The sequence below is a fragment of the Cygnus olor genome, chromosome 2 (assembly GCF_009769625.2).
Source record: "Cygnus olor isolate bCygOlo1 chromosome 2, bCygOlo1.pri.v2, whole genome shotgun sequence".
Lineage (NCBI taxonomy): Eukaryota > Metazoa > Chordata > Aves > Anseriformes > Anatidae > Cygnus > Cygnus olor.
In genome coordinates this window covers 5,612,194-5,632,133 of record NC_049170.1, presented here as the reverse complement: position 1 = coordinate 5,632,133, position 19,940 = coordinate 5,612,194, and the positions used below count along the sequence as shown (strand labels likewise).

At 49.0% G+C, this 19,940-nt stretch overlaps 1 protein-coding gene across 2 annotated transcripts in view; it reads right to left on the bottom strand.

Annotated features, from left to right (window-relative positions):
* Positions 1–19,940, bottom strand: part of OXSR1 (oxidative stress responsive kinase 1) — an 87,248-nt gene that overhangs the window by 34,555 nt on the left and 32,753 nt on the right. For both annotated transcript variants that reach the window (XM_040546751.1, XM_040546752.1), the window contains exon 4: positions 13,910–14,051. In XM_040546751.1, the coding sequence (XP_040402685.1) occupies positions 13,910–14,051 (142 nt within the window). The remainder of the gene's footprint in view (positions 1–13,909; positions 14,052–19,940) is intronic.

Here is a 19,940-nt window from a genome sequence, read left to right as displayed (position 1 = left end):
CACATGTATTGCCACAAGAATGTGAGCAAAGCACCTGCCTGGGGAACAGATGCAGCAGCGAAATAACATTTCACCACACACCTCACATTAATCTGCATGGAAGAGAAGGAGGGAAAAAAAATGGAAGAAAAAAAAAAAAAGCACATTCTCCCCCCACCTCCTTCTACAAATATTCCAAATGCTTGCACAGAAGAAGGCAGAAGTTATTTTTCTCTCCTCCCTCGTGCACCATGAGAGCAGAACTGGCACGATGGGCTGGCCGACGCATCCCGGCCGGGCCCCGGAGGTCTCCTCCTTCCTGGCTTCTGAGGATGCCTGGGCTGCTGCCAGGGTAATTTTCAACACATCCTCTCCAACATTTGCGCCTGCTAGGTTCCTCCCAACATCCAGTGGAAGATATTGGCATGGCGAGAGTCCCCCCCAGCATGGAGCAGAACAAAAGGGAATAAAAATTCTCTCCATAAGGGCCAGCGAAGATGGTTTTAACAGCAAAGCAGCGCTGCGAGCAGACTTCAGTCTTCAAAGCAGCGTTTCAAGTCCTGCCAAACGCACACCTCCTGCTAGCAGCGACCATCCTAGGGGCCTAATCCGTGGCTGAGGCACTAGTGTAAAAGTAGAGGAAAAATACTTGCTTTAATGATCAAGAAAATGTAGACAGAGATGCGTGGAAACACTGAGGTTATATGGGGAGCCAGCCTCACGGAGCTGATTTAAAAGCAGAATGGGATTCAGAGCAGTAAGGAGCTGTGAGAGTGACACGGGAATAACCAAACCTAAAAGAAATCCCTGCAGGTCAGCTCGAGACCCGCCCATTTTCCACCGGCTGAATGCACGAACGTTGCATTAATGCACGAACGACGTGCATTAAGGGGTGAGCCGTGTCTCCTGCCAAGCAGCATTACTGTGTTCTCCTCCCACAGCTAGGAGTTTTGGCCATGGCAGACAAGCAGGCAGCAGCACAGCAGCACGTGGGGACCCTCAGGTACTCGGAAAGGACCTGAAGGGACTAAATACAGCGTTAAACATGCAGCTACGCCGTCCCCTGTAGCATCTGGTGGCCAACCCCGATATAGTCGGAGCTGTAGAGAGTTAATTTCCATTTTAATTGCGAGTTACAAACCTGACTGTCCTCTGCGCTCCCCCAACGCCTTCACGGTCTGTAACAGTGAGGGAATGGAAGGGCTCCCTGCCAGTATTTAGGCAGAAGATGCCTCTGGGATGCAGCCCCCCGAGCGTGTGGATCCTCCACGGAAGAGGGACGCCCAAATTCGCCGCTTCCTAGGCGAGGATCTGGCTGAGGCAGCGCACAACGCGCTTGGCACCAAAGCTGGCAGCCCTCCCCTCCCAGCGGCCCTAAATCAGAGGGAGAAGAGGGCGTTCGGGAAGCTCTCCAGCCCTACTGGAAACGTTTACCCAGGCAGTCGGGTCTCCTGCAACAGCCAAGATGCTCGAGGCCCTTTCAGAGCTGTGGGGCAGAGGAACAGCAGGCACTGGTGCTGCAGGGCGAAGTTATCGCTCCTCTTCCTGAAGATGGATGCGAAGTAGCGCGGATTTGGTCTTCCAACCACACTGCAAAGCAGCCCAGGACACCGCAGAGCTGTGCAGGACGGCACAGCTTGTCAGAACATCCCCACCTGCTCAAGCAGAGCTCGCTCAGTATGGAAGGAAACCTTTAAGCACAACGCCAGGATGAAGCCTCCACCCTCACGCACTTCGGAGCCCCAGGAAAACTCAGGCAGGTTTCAGTGACACAGCGACAGCAGCCACAAAAGCAGCACACGTTCAACACCACCAGACTGTCCTACCCTAACAGAGCGAGCTGGGCAAGTTTGGGGTGTGAGAAGTAGTGAAACAGTCCTTCAGACTGAATCCTGCTGAAACAAAAAGGGTCTCCAGTCCCTTAACCCTCTCGGATGCAGGGGCTTGTTTCCTTTTTAATTTCAGCTTGGATTACTTACAATTTAGATAGTTTCTCATTGGAAACAAAAATCAGTAAATATGGTGCTTCAAGATGATTCAAAAACTTAAAACAAGTGCTGTGACACGAAATCTGCTAGGCCAACAACAGCCACTGCCAAAATCCACGCTGAAGAACTAAACACCAGCTTGATGGGGCATTTCTTCCAGGTGAGCAACCCCCTAAAAACACTCTTACTCACCCTAGAGTGGTACTTTCCTCCCGTGAGCACCAAAACGGATTGGTGGCAAGCACCCTGGGGACACTGCTTGGGTTTTGGAGTTACTGTACCACAGGAGCAGCTCCCAGCCTCGCCGTTCCTCATCCCGGTGTACCAGCACCGCGTGGTGCACTGCAGCAGCACGGGGCGAGCAGCAAGACGGCTGGCTGAGCACAAATCCCTTTATTTAGCTTACGCTGGCATTACCTGCAGCATCTACAAATTAGGCACCTTAAAACCATCCTTAAGACAAATTAATTAGATTTAAAGCGACGGGGCGGGGAGAGGGAATAGTGGTTTCCTGTTTCTTCTCTCCAGGAGATGCTCAGAAACTCGCCTGTTGAATGGCGAGAAGTTTGTCACGCCAGGACACGGTTACTGCCAAGTCCAGGAGTTTGAAGGCACTCCCTACTAGCGTGGTAGTGACCATGTCCTGGGCTGACAGGCTCGGAGTAAACCGCGGGCCTCTGGCGTAATTACCGTACTGGAAGCAGCTTCAGGCTGCAGTGCAAACACTAATTATATCACATTTTAGATGAAGTTACAGAAGGCTGGAGTAAACGCTTCCTTGTCAGCAGCTTAACAAGCGCCGCCATCATTCGGGACGTTCCCGCCCCGTTGCTGTCGCCTTCCTCTCTTCCTAACGCCTCCAGGAGCCTTTCCCCAAAATCCTGATGATGTTTTTATTTACCTTGCACTTCACACCACACAGGGAAGAGGGGTTTGGATTCCCTCCAGCGCAAATCTGGATTCTCCACATCAGCCTTGCAAGGTTTCTCAGCGGGGCAGAAATGCCTCCTCGTTTGCATTCTGAACTGGTTTGGCTTCCCAGCGCTTCGGTTTCAGTTGCATCACATTAATACCTCCGGGCTGGGGCTGGGCCACAGACATTAGATGCTATATAAACAAAACTGATCCCTGATCCAGCAAAATCAGCATCCAGCTACAAGAGAGCTGGAAGGCAATGCGGTGATGCTCTCCAGTTGCAAGTGTAGCACTTCCACGCAACCCTCATTTCATTTTTCAATAGGCAGGAGAAAAAATTAGATTGGAAACCATATCCCAATGGGCTTGTTCCCACTATGAAAAGCCCACTTGAGTACTTCCAATCCTTAGTGATCAGCTCTGCCTTCAGCCCTTGGCACTGTCACGGTGTTGTCACTGCAGGGACAACACTAGGGTTAGAGCCAGACTTGCTGCTCCAAAATGGAGCATGACATTTCCAGCAGCCAGCTGCGAGCCTGCAGTCCCAGCGTACACAACACAACCCCGTACCGCAGACTTCGAAGAAGTGGCATTTGCCAGCAAAGCAATGAAGCATGTCAAGTTATTGCTTTTTGAATAGCCCTCTTAATATTGTTTGGAGATCAAAAGGGATTCACTTGGCTTGTGCTCAGAAGTCTACTTCAAGAGCAACAACTATGACAATTTAAGGCCGCTGAAAATGCAATATGCGTAAGTGACCTGAGCAAAGCGTGGCATCCCAGGACTTCTGCAGCCCAGCACCAAGAAGAAAACTGCAAAGTGAGGAGGAAAATGTACAAAAGCCCTGTTTATCGCGCCTTATTGTGCCTTCTCTTCTAACCTGCTTGTATGTGCCTTTAGGATGCGGTGCTGGCTGTCAGCGCGGCCGTGAGTCACCCGCCCATCAGACGTAATTTACATCAACTGCACCAATAAATTTTCATGGGCTGAACTCTACAGCGCATAATTTGGCATGAAGGAGGAGCAGCTGGTCCTGCCAAGTTTCATTTAAAAAAAAAAAAAAGAAGGTGCAAGATAGAAGAATTACTATTTTGTGTTAACGGTAATGAGCAACTCGGTATTTATTACGAATGCAACCGATGGCTGCAGTCAACATTATTCCGAGTAATTTGCAAAACGCTTCCAGGACAGGCTCTCTACCTTGTTAAATACAAAGCAATTTGTGGCACTATACACCAGACGAGCACCGTTCTCTCTCCACGATCAAACATCTTACTCGTTTCAATGCTGTTACCTATGTTACCTCTTCCCTTGCCTTACAAGCCAGGATATAAACAGTTACAGAAGGCGCGTTATCACTCGAGACAGCGCTGCAAAATGGCAACGAGGCTTGGCACGGCCGAGGGCACAGCAGTATTTTTATGCTCCCAAAAGCCAGCGCGTTCAGCACCGCGCAGGAGACATTTGAGACAAGTGTGTTAGAAGCTATGGAAGTCAGAGCGCTCCCATTCTTAGTCAGAAAAGCCACGCACACTAATATTTCCCTGCCCCAGGGGTGAGCCTGCAGTACTAAACTTTCAGGTGAGATGAAATTACTGACCCGCACAGTGCGGTACCGAGCTCCGCAGGGGTGGATTCGGGAAGATATCCCAAAGCCAGAGGGCTTCCAGCAGCACAGAGCGGGCAGAGCAGCGTCCTGCTCCCCCCTGCACCCACCTGCACCAGCAGGGAGGCCGAGAGCTCGAGTCGTTCCTGCTCATCTGGGCTCTGGGACATGCAACGGCAGCCAGGCTGCTAGGAACTACAGCAGGGACCAGCCCGGCGTTGCTCGGGATCGGGAAAGCACCGACGCTGCTCCTGCTCGCTTCTCTGAGCTGCTGCTGGGCCGGGGGGAAAGATCAGGCCTTCAAGGCAGGAGCTAAATGCTGGCCTTGCAGGGAAACCCAGGATTTACTCGGAGTCTCATATGCATTAGAAGTACTTTTAAAGCCTGAAATTCGCATTGGTAAGGAGAGTTTTCCCCTCCAGTGCTGCAGAAGTGGACTGCTGCTTGAAATCCAAGGTTTGGGGTCCAAGGAACCGTGACTCAGAAGCCTGATTCACTTGAGGTTAAGTCACTACTTCGGCTCAGACAAGGGAGAGCACAGCAAAGTAAGCTGCTGGAGATGTTACTGAAATTTGTGCTGTCATCTCGGCGAGCTGAATAGCTCCAAGGACTTGCGAGATGCTGAGGCAGTAAAGAAAACGTTGAGCTACGTCAGCACGAGGCTGACAAAGGCAGACAGCGTGGGGTGAAGAGTGCCACATCACTTACTGCCTCGCCGTGTCAAACACTCGCCGTTATCACAGCGTCTGCAACTCTCCTTTATCTCAAAGAATTATGTCCAGCTTATGCCTCTTGCTCCTGTGCCAACTCTGATGGTTTTCCTTCTCTTCCCACGTGTTTACAAGCCTAAAGAGAGGTGTGGTGCAGTGACAGATCCTGTCTGCCTCGGTCTTTGCCTCCCACTGCCGTGCCTAAAGCCCAGCATCAGCATTCAAACTCAACCACTCCTCAGTGCAGGGGCAGAAAACTAACCTTAAAAAGCGTTTCTGGACAGATAGATCGGCTCCCTCAGACAGATAAAGGAATGGTGCAAGCACTACACCTAGCCCTGCCACCAAGTACTGAGATGATCTAATCACACAAACCTTCACAGCCCTGCTTCTTCCTCCCATGCAAGAGGAGGATGTTTCACAAGCTTGCCCCGGTGCACATCGCTGTTTAGCGGCGTCACACAAGCGCGTGCACGCACCTGTCGGCTTCTGGCAAGGATGGCCCAGCAGCAAGGGCTGCCGACAGGGCTCAGCCCCTCAGCAGTCACTACAAGAGAAGTTCCAGCTATAACTTCGTACTTCACTTCTTAAGGTTTCCTTTATTCAGTCAAAACTTCAGTTTTTTTCCCCCTATGTCCCCCCCCAAAAGGAAAGGAGCCCCCCCAGCAGGCTTTAAAACCAAGTTCTCCTGTCACCGAAGGGCTGCTGAAATTGTACAGGGGATTTCTTCCACAAATTCATCTACTCAGCCCTTCCATTTCCTGAGCCGACTTCCTCTGGAAGGACGGCAGCGGGGATGAGGCACAAAGCTCCTTTAACAGCTGCTGCACGAAAATCAAGCTGGGGAGTCACAAGATCTGCCTCCCTCCCCTGGAGGCCCGGATATTTCTGGGAGGCCCTGCTTTAGGCACTGGTAGCGGAGGAAAACACTCAAGTGATAGCCTGGTCTTATTTGAGCGTTTCATGGCACGTCACTGAACGTGCGAGTAGGTGGGGACGCTTCGTGTGGCAATGCCAGGGATGCACAACACTGTGCCGTGGTAATGCTCTAAAACGTGGTCCTAAAGTGCACAGAAATGTTTGGGATTTCCCCCAAACTACCAGGCAGATTGCCCCAGTTTGTGACGGAGCAGGGAGCCGAAGAAAGAAGAAAGCCAGTGATCGATGTGTCTCCCTGCTTTCTCCCTGCCATGACAGAGATCATAGGATCACAGAATATCCCGAGTTGGAAGGGACCCACAAGGATCATAGAGTCCAACTCCTGGCACCACACAGGTCTACCCAAAAATTCAGACCACGTGACTAAGCGCACAGTCCCAGTGCTTCTTAAACTCCAACAGGCTTGGTGCTGTGACTACTTCCCTGGGGAGCCTGTCCCAACCCTCTCAGTGAAGAACCTCTTCCTGATATCCATCCCAAACCTCCCGTCGCAGCTTGACCCCATTCCCTCGGGTCGTATCGCTGGTCACTAAAGAGAGTATATTGGTGCCTGTCCCTCCACTCCCCCTCATGAGGAAGCTGTAGGCCGCCATGAGGCCTGCCCCTCAGCCTCCTCTTCTCCAAGCTGAACAGGCCCAGTGACCTCAGCCGCTCCTCACTCGTCTTCCCCTCTAGGCCCTTCACCATCTTGTAGCCCTCCTCTGGACACTCTCCAACAGTTTCACGTCCTTTTTGTACTGAGGTGCCCAGAACTGCACACAGTGCTCGAGGTGAGGCCGCACGAGCGCAGAGCAGAGCGGGAAGATCGAAGTTCCCTCCAAGAAACACCATCACCTCAGATCGAATCAGGCTGAAGATTTTAACATAAGGCAGCTTAAAAAGGTCTCGGTTTGCACAGGGCAGCAAGCAGCCCCGCCGTGGAGAAGCAGGGTGTGTATCTACACACACACGAAGCCCAGCGCCATCCGGCTCTACGAGGCCACCACCCCGAGCTCCTGCTTGGCAGCATCGGTACGTGATGGAGAAGGGAGAAATTCGAGACGCCCAGGGCTGACAGGAGACTTGCCACTTTGACTTTCTGCTCCAAAACCCAGAATAAGACGATCTTAGGTCATGCCGGCATTCTGAGAGGAAAGATCTCCTTATTTCATCCCGCTTATTGCATAAAGTGGAGAAGACAGTTAAAAATTGGGTGAGTTTCCATTGTAAAGTCACCTTTTAATAGGAACAGTCCTCTCGGCACTCCCAGTCTATCTCGGCGATGCTTTCCTCGCTTCCACAAAACGATGGATTTCTCTCCAGCAATTCCCTGTTTGTTGTCCTAAATGTGTGGGGGTTTGTCTTGCATGCGTTTGAAAGCATTAAGCTTTATTTTTTGAAGTCTTATAGGGACTCCGCAAGATGGGACGTGATTTGATTCAGTAAATGTTTAAAGTTAACATTTTATGAGGCTGCACCAGAAATTGGAGCATGCTTAATGTTACCACACAAACTCGGTAAATTAAGTATTTCTTATGCTTTAGCATACGACATGAATGAAAATGCTGTAGTAGCCTGAATAAATGCTTAAGGCATCTCCCCGTATGCAGCTTTTGGGATCTCTGAAGGCCAAGGAAGCTGCTGCATTACACAGGGGACAATGTTCAAAGCCAACTTTTGGAAGCGTGCTACTCACTTGACACATGGATGAACACCAGTGATTTAAACAACTTCTCTAGTGCTGGAGAGATGCTGCAGGAGCCTGTACCAGGTCACCTACTCCCAATAACCCACAGCTGATAAAAGCAGAGACAGGAGACGTTGCAAACAGGGTGGCTGTGAGTAAACGGGAATGGCATTGGGGTTCTGCAAAGGCAAAAGGTAAGCGAGTGTGACATTTTCACCTGATATAACTAATGCTGCAGACAGGAATGAAGATTACCACCCCTGAACCACGTCCAACCCAAATACTCCCGACAGCTCAGGAACTGCTGGAAACCACACTAGTTTAGTGTGCAGCTCGGGCAGGGCTCACTGACCCAAACCTACGAGTGCTGCTGGACCTTTCAGAGCTCGCCCCGCTCTGTCTCCTGCTCCTTACCTTCCCGAAACCAGAGAACAACTCAAGCTGGAAGAGACTCACAAGGAGCACCACGTCCAGGTCCTGAACTCTCTGCACATAACTTCTTATCTTCATGGAACAAAGGGGACAGAAAACCTAAAAACTCATCTCTGTTTAACACAGCTCCTAACAGTTGTACTGAAAAGTTTGTGTGTGTTGGTGTTTTTTTTTACACTAAAGCAAAATGATTTTGACAGGGCATGCAGAGACAAAGCCCAGAGGCAGTACCTGGGTCTGGGGTGGGTGACATGGGGACATCGCAGCAGAACGGGGTCATGCAGCAAGCGCCCATCTTTTGGTGTCCCCGTGGAAGCAGGCACGGGCACCCTCAAACCATGCAGGGCTGGGGCGCTGCCGCCAGCCTGGAGCCGCAGCAGGGCCCTGCAGCCTCCCCTGCTTTCATCAGGAAATCCACGTTTACCCCAGGAACTCTGATCGCCAGTTTTTTGAAGCAGATAGAGGCAGTCTCCACGGGAGCTATTGTTTCTGGCTGTCTGCAGATTTGGGATTTACATCTGGTTCTCATTTTCTCGTTGCAACCACAGGGATTTTTTTCTCTCATTTTTTTTTTTTTTTTTTTTTAGACAATGAATTTCTGGATGATGAAGTGGAAGAAACAGCCACCAGGAGAGCACACTGGTTTGCCAAACCACCACAATACGCCCCAGTATGACTGCGGTGCACACAGCGGGGAGATTCAGTGGTCTTTGTGCTCTCAGCACTGCCCAGCAAGGTGTTTATTTGGGGGAGAAAAACACTGAGTACAATCCAGAGCAGCATTTCTTCTGCTTTCCCACCGAGGTGCCCAAAAGCACAAGAATAACATTTCCATTGCTCTGGCTACTCAACAGTTTGTAAATTAAAGCTGCAAAACTTTTATTAACAACCACCTCTAAAGGTTACTTCTGTCCATCCTTTATTTTCAGGGAGAAGAGACCAAAGCACACTCCCCTGAATATAAAACTATTGCAAAATACCGGTCTGGAGTCCGAACCTTCATTCCCCTCCCTTTCCCCAACACTTCTCTGCCTCGGGGGACACAATATTATTCCCATACCTCCGAGGTGCCAAGTTTCTGTAGGAGAAGACAGCCTCTGTGAATTGGATCAGGGCAATCCCCTTCCCACGGCTGAACAAGAGCTGGTTTCCAAATTACTGGTGTCCTGCCTTAAAAAAAAATCAACCTGGCAGTTAGAGGCGAAATGCTCCGCGTCCCGTTATCCCCCAGCCTTTCCTTTCCAAATTTCACTGCCGAAACGCACTCCCTAACATAAGATTACAGCCCCGGTTGGAGGGGGGCTGTGAAGTTTTCTTATGGCTTCGCTACAGAAACAAAGAGCTGCAGTACTTGAGTCGTCAAAATAATCCGAGGCACGCTGAAGTCCAGTTCTACCGCAGGATCTGCCAGCACAACGACCGGCGCGTTAATCAGCTACGTGAAAATGGAGCTTGAATCCTGCAGGACGGTTGAGGTCTGCCAAAAAATATCCATCAGCTCCTTCGTCTTACATCAAACTCTCTCTGCTGGAGGAGCGTTCCTGCAAAACCCCATACACGCGCAGCCTGGCGGTGCAGATGGGTGGATGCTGACACACCAACGCTTTTTTTTCCAGGAACTCTCCCAATACAGGTAGGAGAAACAAACAACGAGGTCTTGATCCCGTGCCAAAGCAGTCCTAAGCCAATACATCTGCCATAACGACACATCAAGAATATTATTTCCAGGGTCTCTTCAAAGCTACATCCCCACAGCTGCCACAGCATCCTGCTGTCCCCGTGCTCACAAAACTGATTTAAAAGAATAAATAAATAAAAATAAAAAATGGTTCCACACCGGAGCACAAACTGGTCTAACTCAGCATATCAAACGGGCTGTAGCACCTCTCTCCCCCCCCCAGAAGTATAGCAGAGAAAAAATTAATAGCTGGATCACCGCCTTGCCAGTATTTCGAGCGCATGCAACCCTAAAGGACTTCCTCAGCTTTTTTGTTTTTACAGAAAAACAAGCATCACGTCCATCACGCTGCAAGAGGAGAACCTGACAATATACAACCATTCCAGCAATATATCATTGCACGTGGACTGAAATATTCAGTTACACAATGGCTGATCACGGGCAGGAGATAAGCTCAGAGATAAAAATAGGGAGAAAGACACGGAGACCTTGCAGCAGTCAATCGGCATGATTCGTCTGTCAGCTGGCCATAAAGGGCAGCACTTGGAAAAGCTTTGAACTTCCCTCCGACAAGCCCCTTGAACCAATAAAACCCCCCGGGTTGCTTTTGCTTTTTTATTTTCAAGCCATTCATTAAACCGCTGGGTACCTGCTGACCCCAAATACGCGGAGGAATCCGAGCCCAAGCGGGGAGAGACTCGACGTGCCCTGCGCGTCACCTGCTGCAGGCACCCCGGAGAGATCTGCCTGGCACAGTGTCACAGGTCCCGGGGGACTTCCCAAAACGTGCCCAAGCAGGGTCTGTCCTGCAGGACGGCTTCACACGGAGCTTTCAGAGCGGTTAACCCGTTAACAGGGTCACTGGGGTTTCAAATTGTCCTTGGGATTGCCGGGCGACACAAAACCACAACGGGGCCGCAGCAGCTGGCACAGGGACAGAGCTGCCAGCCCGGAGATAGGGGAGGCAGTGCTGATCTGAGAGGGTGATGGGGATCATTTGTACTTGTTACCTGGTTCATGAAAATAAAACCTATTCTGCTTTCTCCTCTGTCTTTTCCGTAAGGCCTCATGCTGTTCCTTTCATCCCTTGCACGATGAAAGCAAAAAAATATCGCTTTGGAGACACGCACTGAACGGCAGCTATTCAGGGCTCAGCCTCACTCCGGCTGTTAATTAGGAAAGTAAACAAAAAATTATAATTTAAGCTTTCACTACATGTTTGGCTTTCTGATCTCCTCTAGAGAATACCGTCCAACTGCCGTCCCGACCAAGGCAGGAGATTTACACTTCCACGTGAAGCCAGCTCCCCAAACCCTAATTGGAAGTGGCATTAAGTTCAACACAAGCTTAGGCAGGGTAAGATTCAGCAGCAGCAGAGTTTCATTAAGCCGGTTTTCCATGTGTTCACTTAATTTACCCAGTTAACATGATACAGAATTCAAAAGTATCGAGCATCTCCACCGTCAGATACATGTTTTCTGGCCTGACAGACGATTTAGAGCAGCAACAAGCTGTCCCTGCTTCAGGTCAACATTTGGGTCCAGACATTGAATATCCTGACGCTAAATATCCCAGCCGAACTCTGTGCTTCGCTGGATCGCTGCTCGCTTTGGGTTTGTTGAGCCCTGCTTAAAGGAAGCCTTTCGGTTCTGCCCCTTCCCAGCTGACCTCGTTTCAGCCCGAGGTGTGCTGCAAACACCCGGTCCTGCAGCTCAGCCATCCCCTGGTGCAGTTTCCTTGAGAGACAGAAACTCTGAGCTGCCCCAGGGGCCCAAAGTTCAGTTATTTTAAACACTTCCCCCCGAGAGCATCTCTGGCAAGACCGCGAGGCTTCCACCTGCGTTCCCCATCAGGCAGGACCAGTATCAGGACCCCTCGAGTTAGGCGAAATGGGAAAAACACACAGAGAATCATGTGTGGTGCAGATGGGACCTCTCCTCGTGCGGCTTTAAATTGTGTTTATCCCGGTGCTGTATACACATCTGGATAAAATGCAAGCCAGCACGATTAACTCCATTAAGGAAATGTGTTTCCTCCCTAAAAGGCACGTGAGCTTGCCTTGTGCCAACCACCAGCAACCCATCCTTCGCATCACAGGCAGGAAGCCCACACACAACTTCCCTTCCATGCCTTGAGCATTAGCACTTCTCCCGGTTTCTCTGCGGAAAGAAGTTCCCCAGATCACTGTGCTCCCTCACGAAGCGGTAATCTGAACACTTTTTCTGATAAAACACCCTACAAGTAACTGTAGGGGCCGCCCTCAATAAATATGTCAAAGTAGGTGATGCACAACAGCAGCCTTAAGCTGCACCAAGGACATGGCTCCCACAGCTGCGGTGATTTCTGTCCTAAATAAGAGCAAAATGCTTCGACAAGCGGGACAAGAGCAGTCACAGCAAGCTGGATTCAGTCCGCTGCAGAATGATTCAGTATGAATCACATTTTCTTCGGAGCAAGCAGTTTGAACTTCGTGAGCATCTCACTTTTGCTGAGTGCAGGAAGGAAAAAACCACGAATATGCTTTGTACAGTCCTCACCACAATCACTAGTTCTGCTGTTCCACTACAGCAAGGCACGTGGAGAATCACCTCTCCTTCAACAGAGAGATCACCATGCGACATCTTCACAAAAAATTAAGGTTTAACATGTTACTGCTGCTTTAACGTATATATATTTCAGTTTCGTGAGACAAGATGAGCCAAGCAAATCAAGTGGAAATCACACATGAACAAGGTTTTGTCAATCACTCGTGCAAGGGTAAGAAATGACCACGTGCTCAGCAAGCAAGTTGTTCTATTATGTTTGCTTCCTAGGCTGCCCGAAGTCATTTTCTAGAAAACACAGCTAAAACAGCCGTGAAGTCAAACCTGCCTTCAGTGGAGACAACCAGCCTTCTTAAATCAGAGCTTTAATGGAGACTGGAAGCTGAAATCTGAGATTTCTTTCAGGGAGAAGAATGATTCCAAAATTGTTTCCAACCTTCTGGTTCTTTTTAAGCCCAAACAATCTACAAAGACCAGTCGGTTTGACCAAAACTATGAAATAAATGCTGCTTGGCTTTTCTAATTAAAAATTTTGGCAAAAAAAAAAGTCACCTCTTCTTGTGCAGCTCTCGCAAGAGGGCTGAAACTTATTCCAGCACAGCAGCAGCAGTGCTTATCATGGCATTGTACCAGAAGATGACCAAGCCCAGAGAATTCCCAGGGAAGAAGAGGCTGTTGTTCCCAGCAGCAGCCTGGGGCTGGGATGATGTATGTTACCCACAAGCTGTATGTTCTATTTTCAGTGCATACTTAGGATTGCATTTTTTTTATTATTATTTTTTAACGGCAGAACATACTGACTTAGTATCCTTTCTTTCTAAAGCACGCCACACCTTCAAACACCAGGGGACAGGAAAACATGCTTTAAAAATACCTCCCAAATGACAGAGCAGTACAGAAACCCGCGTTGCAGCGATCCATCAAATGCCAGGCCATTAGTTAACGGGCTTTTACCTACAGAATAAGTTTTTCACTTCTGTTTTCCATCTCCTCGAAATGAAATTACCCAAATTTAAATTTTGTCATGTTGACAAAACAGGCTAGCCTGCAGCTAGCCTTAAAAAAGAACCAGGCTTGAAGGGCTCCTTATTGAACTGCCCAACATTTCTTACGCAGTACTCTTAGTGATTTGTAGCACTGCAAGAAGCAAAAGCAGCTGAAGTTTTTCCAGCTCTAACAACTACTCATCGTAGCTGGATCTTGACCCTTGAAAAGAGTTTTTCTTTACAAGAACTTTAGATATCTTGAAGTTTACCCAAACTTACCCTGGTCATGGCTTTCCTAAAGAAGCAGCTACTGTGCAGAAATTCATGTTCAGAGTTTCAGTAAAGCTCCCATCTTTATTTTCCACTTTCCATACCCTAACAGCAGGTTGTGTGGTGAGAGTGCACGTGCTCAGCTGCTCTGTTTCAGTGACGCTCATTTCAGAACAATGATGAGAAATGTAAAATACCTGTGGATTTGCCCGTTTTTATGCAGGTAGTCCAGCCCCTCCAGCACCTCCTTGAGGATTGTGGCTATACAGGGTTCATCCAGGACACCGGTCTTGTGTTCTCCTTTGGCCACAATGTGCTTTATAATATCCAAAACGGAGCCTAGAGAAAATAGTTAAACACGTTAGCGTGAACTAGAAGAACTGATTTGCAGCTCGGTGTACTTCATAAGCACTTAGTACCCAAGTTCTTGGAATTTGTTGGGAGGGGAAGCAACAACGGTGAGGACCAGTCCGTAGCTGCAGCATTTCCTGCAGGAAAGCAGAGGCAGCAACGCACGCCTTACGCTCATGAGCCTTAAAGAAGAGCAGATCCTCACAGTGGGCTGTAAACACCCTGCGACCACAAGTGCCTGAGAGGTTCTTTGAACAAGCCAAAACGTAAAGTGTACACACACAGACCTCTTGGAAGGGCTTTAAGTAGATACTGATGCTACAGCTGTTTTAGTACTGGAGAAGCAGGAGGGGGAAATGGAAAAAGCAGGGGGCTGCCAGGACTCACAAGCAGAAGGCAACACGCTTGATAAAATTAGACTCTTTCTGAGCTCTCATAAACTCAATGCAGAGGAACAGCAAGAAAAAATTACTATGTTAAGGGACGGCACTGCCACAAGAAAAAAAAAGTGGAAATAATTATACAGAGAACAAACGGGACTGAATTCTGACAGTGAGTCACTTCTTCGCTGCAGACAAAACTGGGATAGCTTAGACCCTTCCCTAGGAACATCAGCCTTTAGTTTTTCTCCCAGCCGGGGTGTGAATTACATCACCTTACATGACAAACCACACTTGATAGAGTAAACCACCTCCCGGAGCTGCAGCCAGGAACAAATGGAATCAATGACCAGGAACATGTCTCTTGTGCCAGGTCCCATTCTCATGATATATTGGGTACCGGGTTCTTTGAGAAGATCATCTTCAGTCTAGATGCACACACAGAGCTTGATTTTATTGCTCCTACCGCTCCAGCACAGGATGTCTCAGTTTGTTTGCCAGGCGTGTGCTAGTTAGCACCTTCAGACTTGAGTTTATATAGTTTCATCACTGCATAGTCAAGTACTGGGATTTTTAAAGACATGGGCACAAAGTTATGGCACAATGTTAGCAGTACCACCAAGTTCTTAAAGAGTGAGGAAAGCAGGCACAGCTGCAAAGCACAAACGCAGTCTTGATTGTCTCTGAAAGGAAACAAAACGCTTCTGTATCCGAAGCACAGCAAAAGCTGAGAAACTTGGGCATATGAATTTGGTTAATGCGGAGATCACAAGTTCCACCTTGTAAATTCTTGAAGCAAACTGAAAAATACAATGGGATTTTTTTTTGTCCTTTTCATCCTTTAAGGTTCACCTAGGCATTAAACCCTATTGCTCCTAAAATTTATTGTATTAACTATCCTACGAATCTCTAGGCCAGAATAATCATGCAGACAGGTTGTCACTTAGCAAAATATTTTACTTTTGGATTCTCATACAAGAGCAAAAAGACTACAAGGTTGGAATCTGCACCGTGTGGAAAGGCTTACTCTGCAGATAGAACTGCAGAGGAAACAATGACACGGGTGCACGGTGTCCCCAGGTTTGTGGGAAATGATGTGTTTGGGGTTATCCACCAGCTCTCTGCAGCCAGGGGAGCCACCACGTCCTGCTCTGCCCAGCTGCACACTTTCCATCTTCTCCAGCCCACCGGAGCTGGTGCTCACATACTACGACATCTAAACCAACTGAAAACGGCACTGAGAAGGGGGCAAAGAAAAATTAAATGCTCTGCTTGGTTGGTAGTGAGCATAATCCTTGAAGAGATGAGTGTCAGAGCCAACAGAAAGGACAAGGAGGGTAAGAAGAAGGGAGAACACATCTGGGAGCAGGGGAGGATGCTGGTAGCCCTCGCGTGTCAGCAGTGAAGCCGGTCTGATCGCTTGCTGCTCCCCTGAGCGGCACCTCCGGCTTCCTCGTCCCCCAAAAAACTTCACTTGGCTGATGACATTTGCAAAAGACATGATCTGAGCACACACTAACAAAACAGAAAATAAACAAATAAAACAGAGAAGTCTAGTTGCACAACATCCCCCCAACACTTCATGCAAGAATACCCTTCTTCGCCTTCCTTTACCCTGTCTAAGCACAGAACCACTCCTCTTCAGTTAGTTTTGACTCGGGTCTTAATCAGCCGAAGGTTTTACCCAGCCATAATTCAGGTTGTTTCTAAACATCAGATTTCCCAGGTGGGAGCCAGATTTTCTCTCCTGGAGGAGCCTGTAACACCCCACAAGTCAGGGCACATGCTCCTTCACTGAAATCTCACCTTTTAGGTTCTGCTGGCTAAGAAAGGGACTCTCCTGGACAGCGTGGGGACTCACCTGGGATTCGGCCTGTCACGTATCCCTATTTTAGAAGTACGTGCTTGCAAGCCCTGATGCTCTTATTTTGGACACAAATTTTTGTGACACCTACGAAAAAACCACCCAAACCCCTCCTCTTCCACTGTTCAGGTCTCCCCTCTGAAATGTGCCTTTATCTGGGGAACAAACTGCCGCTTGTGTAGAAGTCCAGTGAAAATATGCGGTTCTTCACGTACTCGTTTTGTCCTCTTCCCACCCACGAGGCTGTTAGCAGACTTTGTTCAAAAACATTTCCCTCCTCCTGCGAAGGGCTCGGGGAACATGAGGAGGCAGATCATCTGGTGCTGAAAATCGTTTGGTCAAAAATCCCGCGTTAGCCAAGTTAGAGGTTGTACTTAGCCCAGAAAAAGGAGTGGGGGGAAAAAAGGGGGAAAAAAAAAAAAAAGACAACAGGGCACGCACACAATGAGACTCCTTTGCAAAGGGCAACAGCTGATTCACACCCGTACTGTGCAGCTGCTTCTAGTCCAATCTGCCATTTTCAGCATGTTTTCCAAAGCGCACTTCTTCCCATTGTGATGTTCAAAAAAGCGCAGGAATTCGCCAGTCTTCGACGGAAAGGGAAACAGCAACGAGGCTGTCAGCGAAATGCTGAGCTCAGGGAACAGCAGAGCAGCCAAGAGCCACCTTCCTGGTGAACAAAGCGTTACAGGGACCATCCCCATTCTGTTTACACGTGTAAAAAAAAACAGTTTTGCTACTGGCATCACAACACGGTGTGGTATTTCTCCCAAGACACAGATCGGTAGATGGGGAGGTCGGAGCTGCCTCCAGAATCCAAGGCAACCTTGTAAAAGGCAGCGCAGTGGGATATGAAGAACAAAGCCAAGCTTCATTTCCACACACTGCTGTGTGCCGCGTTAGAAATCTTGTGACATTCTGGTTCAGGAAGCTGCTGTGGTGTGAGTGAATACCCCCAAAGAGAAAACCACAACTAAACACGGAGCCACTCAAAGACAAAGTCACGGGAGTTTCACTACTGAGGAAAATAGTCGCTACTATGAGGCTGGCATTGTATTTCAGCATCAGCCTGAAAAATTCAACGCAAAGTCATTCCCAAGCATCTCGGTTAAGCGTGTGATACCCTTGGTGAGATCTCCTTGTTTGCTTAGGCAAATTTTCTCCCTTTCACCAGCTGCGTTACACTCCAACACGAGACAGTAGCTTGGAGCCCTACCCTCGGCCTAAGAGAAAAAAAAAAAAAAAAAAGGAGTGTTTTGCACAAACTGGCCTGTTCCCAATCCAGCCGTACGTTAGCTGCTCGAAATTAACCGGGAACATTCAGCTGAGCTGGAACCGAGCTCAGACCTACACAAAGGCAAGTGCTTTACAAATCCATCATCCTGTTTCAAAACAGCAGCACGATTCCAGATAGTGCCGCTTTCTGAGCCAGCTTCCGAACCTGCTTCAAAGAGTACCTGAGGAAGGAAAGAGCACACCTGAACTTTGCTGCACCTCTGCTCAAATGCAGTTTCAGTATGGATTTGTGCTCCGTGTGCACAGCGGGGTTGAACAATCTGCAAGCAAACAGCTCCCATAATGGAGTGGCCAGAAGAGGAAGTTAACAGCGGAAATAAGGCACACGCTACAGATATTACAGAACCGTTACAACAACATTTTTAGGAATAAAAATCCACTAGGATGTCTTTAAACCAAAAAAATCTGAGCTTTCCCTTGAATATGTCTCCTATTTTGGATGACAGCGTTGTGAAGTACTGGTGTGTGTTACGTACTAGCACTACACATAGCACTAGCTATGGCTACCGCAGTTCCCTCCTCGTTTTTTCCCATCAGAAAACATACGAGAGAAGCTCCGGACTCACAGAAGAGGGGCTAAGCTTAAGCTGGGAGAGAAAAGAAGTGAAGTTTGGCTGGGGCTGACTGAAAAGCTATTCCAAGCCCCGAAGGGGAAGCACGTCAGGAAAAGACAAAACAAGACTGAGGGCAGAGCCAGAAGTGGAGCCTAAATGTAAACACAAACAAGGCCGCCATTAATAAGGATGTTTAAAGAAGCCTGGTGATGAGCAACTGATCCCAAAGTCCAAGAGCACACAAAGGAAAGGAGCAGACGTTTGGAGATTGATGTGGAAAAAAATGCAGCTATAAACAAGCTCCTGCCTCTCGAGTGCACGCCGAGCAGCACACGGACAGGACGCCCACAAGATGTTGTGCAACGTGATAAAACGTTCCGCGTTACTGCCCGTTCACCGTTAAAGTGCTGCCGATCGCCAACCCTGTTACGCCTGCTTAGAAAGTACAGTCTCCAAGCGCAAACTGTAGGGCAATTGGAAGTGAAGTGGTCTTCCGCTCAAATTAACAAGCCCCGGCTCTGAAAGCTGCTAACGACAGGGGAAATCACGAGGGAGCTCGCCGTACGTCGACTTACAGGTTGGGTTTTGTCGCCTTACGGGAACGTCTACGGGTCAAAGACAAGCCTGCAGGGAGGGACTTGTTGTGGAGCCCTTCCTGCTCCGTCAGAGCTGGAGCAGAGGGGTCAGGCGACGCCTGTCCAGCTGCAGGAAGGGAACAAATCCCCCATCACTGGTCTCCCCCAGGACCGAAGAGCGGGAAGCCCCGCAGCGTGCCTTGCCCTTTTTGGCATGGCTAGGAAACAGCTGATTAGGTCTGACTCCATCCTCAGAAGGCAGTTTCTAACTTCCAGAAGCAAACAGTTAATTTCCACCCACGGCAGCAGTATCTGAGCAACGAAGACACAAGAAACCTGCGAGCAAACCAGCGTCCGGAATTTCTAAGAGGGCAATGCCCTTGTAGAGTAAGATCGGGCAGAACATTCCCAGTGGACTGTCTGAACCCTAGTAAATACGATCCTGTCTTGCACCCCACACACATATCCAGGAAATTTGTCTCCTTCAACACACGCCCTGTACTATGTGCTACTCCAGCGTTCATTTCGGCAGCAAAAAGCGATTGAACAAGTTCCAGAACAACGGTTCACCACCTCCCTGGCTGTGCCAGTGCATCTGCTCACGAAGCCTCACTGTAAATGAGATCACTGCGATGACTGGCAATCCAGTTTTCCAGGCAGGGTGGAGAACGAGCAGCCAGGAACTTCTAAACCCAGCTCTGCTGCTGGAGAAAACTCGTGTGTAATCGCACCCCTGGGGTAAGAAGTTCTACTTGTTCCACTGATTCGCTTTCGACAGCAAGCCACCGCAAACATCAGCGCTGCTTCCTGCTCCAAATCCAGGACGCCTTTCTTCAACCTCACCTACATCAGCGAGCATGGGGAAGAATTCAGGAAGCCCGCTCCTAATTCTAATTCCTTCTTTACGGAAAGGGTCGTTAGGCATTGGAATGGGCTGCCCAGGGAAGTGGTTGAGTCACCATCCCCGGAGGTCTTTAAGAGACGTGTAGATGCTGAGCTTAGGGATATGGTTTAGGGGAGGACTCGTTAGTGTTAGGTCAGAGGTTGGACTGGGTGATCTTGGAGGTCTCTTCCAACCTAGACGATTCTGTGATGTTTCTCCTTTGACGCTCATCAGCCTTCCCATTTAATGCTTCGGCACGCGGGGCTGGGACAAGGCGGTGGAGAAAGAGATGAAAACCTGAGCAGAAAGGAAAGCTCTCGTTCGG